We start from the raw sequence: 10,381 nt of genomic DNA, 5'->3' as shown, positions 1-10,381 counted from the left end.
GTTTTCTCTAAACTGATCAATATTTATTATGTTATAGGTTATATCTGATTGAGGAAAAAATAATGAGAAAAATAATATACTCCACGATTTCAATGTGCGTGTATGCTTAAAAAAATTCACAGTCTTCTATCAGCAAATGAATTGAATCTCTTGAGCATATATATTCTTAAACATGTGATTTTTACCGGTCAGTTTTTAGCCAACAACACGGATTTTTTTTTTTTCTTCAATTTAAGTCTCTGATCCTTAAATGTTGCCTTCACTGACCCACAATGTGTGTTGGGTAACGTATTTTCGTACACGTCAGCCTTCAATTTCACTGTCCTGTCAGCGAGGAGGAACTTTTCCTTTGTCTTGGCTCTGTTGTTGCTGTCATTGTGGCGTTTTTCTTCATTCCACCAAGTTTTCTGTCTGTCAGCCTGAAATCAGGACAAGAGACGAACAGACCAGCAGACGTCATCCTTCCAGATTTTGGTGAACAATACGTGCACTTTTGGTTTTTTTTTCTGCCCTCCCTCCCTTTCCACGTTCTCCACTTCTCCCTCGCAGGACACAACAAGTGTTTGATTCGCTGTCTGGTCGTGCATATTAATGAGAATGGGATAGCGGGCAGCTTTTAAAAGAGCTGCTGCCTGCCTCTCCACAGCAAGCGACGGGGAGAGAGAGACCTAAACGAGTGATTGGAGATTCATCCAAGCGCTCGGGACGCACAGACGGAGTTGCACAATCAGTGCTCCAAAGGGACCCCAAAAAGCTGAAATCCCCATTGCTCTTCACGTCTGCCTCCCAGTAGTGGATGCTATCTACATATCGAAAGACTTTTTGTTGATATTTCAGTATTTACTGCTTTGCAAGGCTCGGGTTTTGAGGAACTTCTTTTTTTTTTTTTTTAAATCTTTTTGGACTTGTGAAGACATGCGTGGGTGCACGACGGTGCTGCTTTTGTTAGTGGTGGCCTTATGCTGCCTGAGCGCAGAAGGTAAACACTTTTTTCCTGTTTATCTTAGTTAAAGTTTGTCATTTTTCAAAATGGGCTGTGCGGCGCTTAAGCTGTGATAACTGAACAATTATCGGTAGGTCGAAAATAGGTGGGAGGTGAAAGCAAACGCCTGGTGTGTTGTGTTGTGTTCGTGAAAGGAAAGATTGAGGAATCAACTCATGCTGTGCAGAGTTTGTTTGAAACCAGAGTCAACAGCTGAAGTCAACTTTGCTGAAGGGACTCAGTGGTGCGTTTGCTTGCATGCCTGTGCTCCAAAAATGAATTTAGGTCGGCATAAACAGTGTGTTAGCAGTAGTGTGCACTCAATTAGGCACTTTGTTTGTTTCCTAGTATCCATAAACACTGAGATCTTGGAGCTGAACTGTAATAATGAATACCACTCTGGTGTAAGAAATCTGCTGTTATGATGAGCCTTATGTTGGCAAGCGTCCTTGCACCCTGAACAGCCCCCTGGGACATACAGCGTCTGGCAAGACAAGCGAAGCCACCCTTATGTAACTAAATTAACAGTAAAATATTCCAATTTTAGTTTTTACATAATTATTTAAAATGCATTTTTCTTTCTGTATCATAGTTTCATTCTCCTTTCGTGTCTGCAGCTGTCAAACTTTATGGGAAAACTTTGTCTGACTTTTTGTATAACGTCTTTCCCACCATATAGATATGAAAGTAAACATATACATCATTTGAGAACAGGTTTAACGGGCATCTCTTTCAGTTCAGTGTGTAAAGTGGTGAAGCTGTTTGCCTTTGACAATATAGTAACACCAGTGTTTGCCCATTTTTATTGGCCTTTGTTGTCTGATATGTTGGTGCTCAGTCGCGCTCCACTGTGGGGGCTTGTGACAGATTTAGTGCCTGGCGGTCTGGACAGATAGCAGATGATGGATGAGGGAAACCTTGGACTATCCAGGTCATCACCTCCCATCACAAATATACAGCCCAGCAAAACTAATTTCCTCTGTGTAATATATTCACTACTACAGCTAGAAAACTTGCCCTGAACAGGCATCATTTTAAGTTGATCAGAAGATGATGGACAGACATTATTAAATATATATGTATGCTTCAGAAGTAAGATGACATGTAGCTTTAATTAAAGAGGTGCATAGACTCTCCCTTAGTGCTTGTAGTGCAGGAATTTTATAAAATTAGTGTCTGATAGAGAAGCAACATGATAGTGAGATAAATACAGGATAGCTGAAGTCTCAAGTTCTTCGTGCAAGGCAGTAAGACCTTTAGGAACCCATGCATCGTCTGAGCTTAACGGGATAAATGCAGCATGTTTAATTTTGCTGATGTGCAGTGAACAATCAGCAATAGCATAAAACTCGTACAGTGTGGAATTCAAGCCAATTTCCTCTCTACACAGATGTTTCCATTTTAGTCATGCTTAATATAAAAAGGGGTCTAACTGCATGCCAAATTATATTTCTATTTTAATGTGCCTTTGACTGTGACTTAAGTAAAAGCATGGAATTTCAGCTGTGTGTTGCCAGATATAAATATAGAAACAGATAACACCCACTTGTCCTTTGAATTATAATTCAAAGATAAAGCGGGAATACTTCGTTGTGATTCCACGCCAGTTTGCCGTCAGATTGCAAAGAATTAACTTCCCTGTCAGTTAAATACCTGTCAGTCTGACTGGCAGTAATTGAGCTTGCATGACAAGTTTATTAGATTTGTGTCTTAGCAGTGTAATGTGTGCATTATATTTCTCAACAGCTTACAAGTGCAGGTGCACCAGAAAAGGGCCCAAGATCCGATACAAGGATGTACAGAAGCTGGAGATCAAACCCAAACACCCATTCTGCCAGGAGAAGATGATATTGTGAGTCAGACTCTGATTCTCTTTCAGTGTGTCACTCTCCATATGTCATTTCTGCATTTTCTCGTTTCTCTCTCTGCTTTTTTCCTCAGTTCTTATTCCTACTTTACATTCTTCTTTTTGCTTAATCCCTTGACATTTTCCTACCTGCTTACCTGTGTTCCCTGTTTTTCCCCCTTTCCTCTGGTTATTCATCCCCTTTTTCTTCCAGCGTGTACTCTGCACATGCTTTGAATACAAATCATACAATTAGCAGATTACCAGCATATTTAAAGCCGTTCCTGAAGCATAATGATACTCCAACATACTGTAAACATATTCAGCTGCCGCGCTCACATTTTGAGAACACCCTTTCGTTGGTGCCTAAAACACTCTGAAAGATTTGCAGCGCGATAAACTGATAATTTAATTACTCCCTGTAGACAGGAGGTGGGGATGATTTATTACCTGAAAAGGAGGGGATGAAGAAAGCAGCGATTTCCAGGACATTCCACAATGTTCAATTACTCAAGCATGAACATTTCCAGACTTTTATTTGTAAATTCAGACATCATGGGCAGTGTGAGATGTAAGCATCACATAATGATGCAGTCCATTAATCTATCTATTAATCTATTAAAGTCTAGTTAATGTAAGAATAATGTAATGCTTCTGTGTTCAAAAGACTATTTGTACTTAAACAATAAAAAATGGGCTAAATCACAGATCAGTGCTTGATCTTTCTGCCTCTCTCTGCCATCAGACATTTAACCTTTCAGGTCAAAGTTCAAGCACACATACAGCTAATATGCTCATTTTGAGCTACTGAGGAATGCACCATGAACTGATTCTTCTCCTATGAATTATATTTCAAAAGAAGTAACCTGTAGCGCTTTAAGACAGACACTCTCACCTGAAATTTATAAATACATTCATATTATGCGTACAGTCTGTACTACATGATTTCAGTTGATGTGAATGAAGCCCCACACAAGCCAATAAAAAACTATAAAACGCTGTGTGCGTTTCATTTTTTTTAAGTTTTTGCTTCAAAGCTAAATGAAGGCACAGCAGATGGGGATGTTATGTCAGCCTCCTGGGACTCTGCTTGGTGTTCAATGCACAATCTCTGCTGCCACCTGCTGCCACATTACAATATAACACAGAGGACACAGGCTGTGTGATGTGTGGACAGATTTTTATGCTCAAAGTGTATTCTACTTTTTACAAAAGGTTTGAGATAATATCCAACCATTTAAGTCAGTTTATCATATCAATTGATTTTAAACAGAAAACTAGGTCCTCTTATCTCACAATTTGCTGCTTTTATAGCAATTTTAATTAAGTAAAATTGATTATTAAGTTTTAAGTTTGCTGTTGTTCTGTTTTTGTTTTATCATTAATAATTTATTTAAGCTCCAAGTACATTTATACTATTAAAATCATTCATCTTATTACAGATGCCCTTCCGAAATGAGTACTTTATGGTAATCGGTTGTTGTTGAGTACAGCAAAGAAATTATAATATTTGAAAATTTTAGTGTGTTAATCAGTGTTTCAAATTTCATTTGAAAATTTCACCTTTCAAGTGCTGAATAGTTACAAAATAGCTGTTAGATGTTGTCTCCATCTATCCGAACGTTATATTTTTATGAATGTGATGTGCTCTTGAACGCCTCAAGGGAATTTCTTAAAAATTGAGCCAAATGTTAGCTTAGCTGATTACATTTTGAGGGTCAGAGGTTATGGTCACTCTAACCTCACAAAAAACATTCTGGGGCTTAACTCAAGAATTTACACTGTAAATACTAATAAATTTAACACTCTGTAAAAGTCATCACTCATGATAAAGGCTGAAAAGGGCTATTTGAATTCATGACTCCTACCTTACATATTTTATACATGAACTGCAACGTAACTGGCTGGCGGAGGAATACAGCTGCAAAGCGGAGGGATGATGTATAGTCACACATCAAGTCAGTCAAGAAATAAATTGTGTGTGCATTCCAAAAGAACAAACCTGTCAGAAGCATTATATTGTATTTGGTCTGCATCACCTCACAGGTCTGTTTTTCTGTGAGGGTGTTACGCGCCACACAGTCATCATTCAAGGTTGCTCTATTAGCATGAGATGGGGCCCACCAGCCGTTAGTGCCTGGTGAAAAATGAGTCTCAGCAGGCTCCGGAAAGCAACAGAAAGAAAGAGAGTGGGAGAGAAATGAGCAAGAGAGTCCCCACTTTGGTCGTTTGGCTTACAGCGCTTAGTTTGGCATTCTCAGCAGCCACTCCTAACCACAAACATGCACAACCTAGGAGCCCCATATACCATCTCCCTATTCCTACCTGTCCTCTCAATTTTCTGTCTTTTCCCTGGACTTCATTCATCTTCACCTTCCTTTTTCTAATGTCCTTATAACTCACGGAAGTTTTCAGTCAGTGGCTGTGCTTCAGCTACCTAGGTGAATGATAATGAGTCGGAACCAAAGCTCAAACGATCACGGTAATTAGGTTAAATGCAATATACACAGGAAGTTTCATGTTCTATCCATCAAACACACTCAGAACTCAGTTCTTCCAAAAGAAAGAACACAGAGCTATCTAACTAAGGCATCAATTGTGAAACAAAGGGACAACCAAATGGGCAGGAAAATAGAGGCAAAACTCTTTAATCTAATCTTTATAACCACTGAATACAGCCTTCGAATCAAAAGTCAAGTTCCTTTGCAGTCAAGTCATTTAGCATTCATGGTTTGCTGAGCCTTTGAGTGTGTCACTGGATAGTGAGGCCCCCTAGCATGGTGGGTCTTTTGTTTTTTTATATTTACCACGCTCGCTTCTTTCATCTGAATACGCCACATACAGGCAGTCTGTCTCTGTCGTTGCCAAAAGCAGAGCATAACAGACAGATGAACTGATTCAATGAGCTTAGATGTCACATTTTTAAGTGGCAGCTCCATAATATTGCTTCATTGCCAAAAAAGCTGGCAAAGCTGTGCAAGCGGATCTTTTGAATTCGGAGGGCATTCAGCTGTGGAAATGTTATTGGAGGCAGCTTAGAATAGCCACTAAAATTTGGGGCAAAAACATGTCAGATGTCTTACTCCTTAACCAGTCTCTATTCAGCAGACTCAGACTGGCTTTCAGATGGTTTGACTTGCTCACAACAGTGTTTTTACTCCAATGAAGTTGTGCCTTGAGTTCTTAAGCTGAACTTAACCCTCCAAGTCAAACTGAAAACTTTCATTGTGAAATGTTCTTATTTTACTCACTAGCCATTTTTGTTGTCATGATATGATAGCAGTCAGATTCCGGTAAGTGCTTGGCCTTTAGGGCCACTATATTATTTTTTTCATAAGTGATGTAGTCATTGAAATGTTAAAAGCGATCTTACTGAATAGCTGGCAGCCACATGTGCAAAAATAACTTTTTGCACATTTTAAAAATCTTTTTTAATTTTTATAGGAATAAATAAGAGTGTTCAAGAGTACATGTGTACTTGATACAGACTGGAAAACCTACATGTCATGTTTTGTGTTTTTTAAAATCAGTATTTAACCTTTGCTTCTTCTCGGCTCCTGTTCTCAGTGTGACAATGGAGAATGTGTCTCGGTTCAAGGGGCAGGAGTACTGTCTTCATCCCAAACTTCAGAGCACTAAGAACCTGGTCAAATGGTTCCGCATCTGGAAGGACAAGCACAGGTAATAGCCTAACACCAAAATAAATAAATAAATAAAAATCAGGTGATGTTAGTTAAAAGTACAGTCAGTCATGTTGTTAGGTTATTTAATGTGTAATTATATATTTCAGCAAATTGATTTTCACAAACCGAAACATCTAAACATTTTACAAACTTAGAATCAATTAATTCATAGTACACAGAACAAACACGTGGCCTAGATAAATAAATAAATAAGACTAGATAAAATTTCATCCTCTTCCTGTATCTGAACGAAACCGTGCATGAACACATTTATTTATTCCAAATACTGTCACATTTACTTATGGTAGCAGAGTAGACACGTGACCTTCCCATCCCTGGACAGATGATAACAACCTGAATAAAAAAAACAACAGCAGCTGGGTATAAGCTAACATTATGCCAGCTAATGTTAGGCTCGAGTGCCCTGAAAATCACATTTCCTTCTGTTTATCAGAGACAAAGTGTCGCTAAGAGTCCCAGTCCAAAAATGTTAGATCCATGTTGTCAGCTGAGGTGAAAGCAGAATGACAGCCTACACTCACTACAGATAAACAGCAGCTAGAATTGTTTGTCCTATGGAGGCCACCATAGCAAGGATTTTACTCTTGCATTGGTAGGCGTAACAAAACAGAATTAAGTTGAGCGTGATCTGCATTCTACTGACATCTAGTGGTCATCTATCAGGTTCGCATGAGAAAAAATTATATAAATACGTAAGTCAGACAGAGTTAGCTTAGTCAAACCCATAAACTATCGGTGTTACAGTTAAGGTCCACAAGTGTACTTTTTTTAGCTTCTATGTCCAATTTGCTGCCTTTCATGGGAGATAGAGTTTGTGCAGTTACATAAATGTACCAGTTTATATACCTAAACATAAAACACTGACGTAACAGAGATAACATATGCTGTTATGGAAACTTAACCCCTTTTAGAGATTTGTTAAAGTAAATAAAAGTAAGAATCTGAAGAACATTTCATGTATTTACAATATCGCACAGCTCCATAACTTATATATATTGTCAAATGTTTACAAAACTTCACAAACAACATTTGATGTAACTAATGGTTATTTGACTTACTTCTGCATTGCTATCATCTAAAAGCAGTCAGGCTATTCTTTTCTGACAAGCCAGTATTTCCTAGAGAACTGTTACTGAATGTTTCCCTTTGGATTAGCCTCTACAGACCCTGAGATGGTTTTGTGGGAAAATCCCAGTAGATCAGCAGTTTCTGAGCTAGTTAAACCAGCCCGCACCAGCACTAACAATCATCTTCCCCATTTTAATGCTCAGTTTGAGCATTATAAGGTTATTTTGGACATGTCTACATGCCTAAATTCAGTGAATTGCTGCCATGTGATTGGCTGATTAGATATTATTAGATATGCATTAACAATCACCTAAACAGGCGTACCTAATAAAGCATTATCACCATTATTATTACCATGTTATATCTTCTTTGTCATTTCATTAAGAAGCAATGCATAAACCACTCATAAACATATGCACATAAAGTTTTTCAAGTTTTATCCCTGACTCCGGGCTGAAACCATATCCAGTGGCTATCAATAAAGATGTGATGCTTTATTGATTTGTTTTGTTAAAACTAGTCTTTTTAACTTCAGAGGTCAGAGTCAGGTCTTAGACAAAAGTCCTCTGGACGTATTTTTTCAAAAACAGCATTTCTAAGGGACACTGTTGGTTACAGAAGCATTAAAGTCATGTTCGTACTACATGTAAACATTTGATCGCTACTCAAACAGAGACACCTTTTTTAGGAGGCTGAAAAAAAACCTACATTGTTTGCAACCAAAGGAGCAAATCTCGTAAGAGATATATGTTTGTTTTCCACAGGGTGTATGAAGCATAACACCGTCGCTCTCAACACAAGGATCGTGTGAGACAAACAAAGGACACCAACTCCACCAGGACTACATTTGTGAAGTACAAGATGTAATCTGCATTGAAGCTGTACTTCTACTTCTTCTGCCTGAGATCTGTCAAGCGCATCAAGAGATATCTACAATTTGTACATAGGCTGGTGGGCTCGCTTTAGTTGGCCATCAGTGTAGTTACAGTCACTCACCACTCCAGTCTTTGCCACTGTAGTTATATTTGTCAAATTGTGGACAACGCCATCTGTGTTCAAACAGTTGTATGGTTGTTATTCAAAGGGGCTTCTGTTTTGTTTTGGCTTTGGTGAAAAATGTGCAAGAAAAAGAAATTCTGAGGAAAGGCAAATATTTCTCTTAAAAATACAGTGTATTGGTGTTTAATCATTGCAGTTTCCACTTTTCCGTATCCTATTCAGTATGACAGGTATATTTATATAATCAGCGTATAAGGTTTGGCTACAAGGGCGCAGTTGAAATAATGGGATAAAGGTTCTCCATAAATTAGATTCTCTGTATCTGTAGAGGAGAGTCAGTCAGTGTGTGATTATATTTTATACAGAAGTTGTTTTTATTCAGACAGATTATGGAGGTCCGACAGTCAGTGTGTGTGTGTGTGTGTGTGTGTGTGTGTGTGTGTGTGTGTGTGTGTGTGTGTGTGTGTGTGTGTGTACGCATCTGTGAGTGTTTTAACTGTTTCCATCTTAATAAAAATTCATCTTCAGAGGGACAACTGAATCAATTTTTTTGCAAACTGTTCTCATACTTAACCTGCAGAGTGCACATTCAATAAATATAAAAAAATCAAACAGGTCATCTGTGCCATCACTGCTACAGTCTGTTTATTGGAAATTGTCCAAATAAGTCATTACTAAGGACACTAAGAATATAAGAATCCTAGCTGTTTATGACGAATGACTATATGTTTCCATATTTTCACACTGGTTGAAATATTTTTTTAACTGACCTACATATCGTGGCATCCATAAAAATATGAGGCAGGCCTGCGATAGCACCAGTAGACAGCATCTTGATTTTAAAACCTATTTAAACTCTTTAACGCCTGCTGAAAATATAAAATAATAATAATTAGAATAATTTTAGGAAATATTTGTCAGACAGAAGTAAAATGTGCTCTGGGCTTTACTGCACCTACAACAGTAAAGCAAAAGGAAATTACAGTGACATTATCAATAGTTTCAAACTCTGCCCAGTGAAATAGTCTGGCTTACTGGTGTGCTTTTTACTAGTTTATGGACAATAAGGAAGCTCAGTGGCACAAAAGAATGATCTATAGCAAGATTTGGTTACATAGAAAAAAGTTTATTTTGTATGTCTTCTTTTTGTTGTATGATTTACATATATATATATATATATATATATATATATATATATATATATATATATATATATATATATATATATATTGATGGAGGAAATGTTGGCTGTTATCAGAATTGTCATTTATGATGGAGTTTGTGTTATTTTGATGTTAGAAAGGCATTGGAAAAGTAATGCTTTGCTAGGGACGATTTGGCTGAATCTTCCAAGAGTCTGAATTACAATTACTACCCACACAGAAGACAACACTCACAACAATTTAAGCTGTATGGCCATTATGGGTTTTTTTTCATTGGTTTTCTTTTTCCTATAGTCCTATATGGATGACTTCAGTATCTCCTAACCAATTCTTTCATTCTTCCTTTTGAATATTATTATTCCTATTATTATTATTATTCCTTTTGCACATTATATATATATATATATATATATATATATATATATATAAAACACCCAGCACGCCCCTGCGGGCGGTTTATCCTTCAAGCTCGGGTCCTCTACCAGAGGCCTGGGAGCTTGAGGGTCCTGCGCAGTATCTTAGCTGTTCCCAGGACTGCGCTCTTCTGGACAGAGATCTCCGATGTTATTCCCGGGATCTGCTGGAGCCACTCGCCTAGCTTGGGAGTCACCGCACCTAG

The 10,381-nt window shown here is 37.9% G+C and overlaps 1 protein-coding gene across 1 annotated transcript; it reads left to right on the top strand.

Annotated features, from left to right (window-relative positions):
• Positions 1–340: 340 nt before the first annotated feature.
• cxcl14 (chemokine (C-X-C motif) ligand 14) lies at positions 341–9,733 on the top strand. Its single transcript, XM_085415380.1, has 4 exons — positions 341–979; positions 2,729–2,834; positions 6,396–6,509; positions 8,365–9,733. Exons 1-4 carry the CDS (start codon positions 916–918, stop codon positions 8,378–8,380), a joined length of 300 nt encoding a protein of 99 aa, XP_085271506.1. The 5' UTR covers positions 341–915; the 3' UTR covers positions 8,381–9,733.
• The last annotated feature ends 648 nt before the right edge of the window (positions 9,734–10,381 follow it).

This window comes from Rhamphochromis longiceps, linkage group LG2, assembly GCF_057381845.1.
Source record: "Rhamphochromis longiceps isolate RC_006_pf linkage group LG2, R_longiceps_female_GT1.1, whole genome shotgun sequence".
In the NCBI taxonomy this organism is placed as follows: domain Eukaryota; kingdom Metazoa; phylum Chordata; class Actinopteri; order Cichliformes; family Cichlidae; genus Rhamphochromis; species Rhamphochromis longiceps.
The sequence above is the reverse complement of the archived record's forward strand: the minus strand, read 5'-3'. Positions and strand labels throughout refer to the sequence as shown.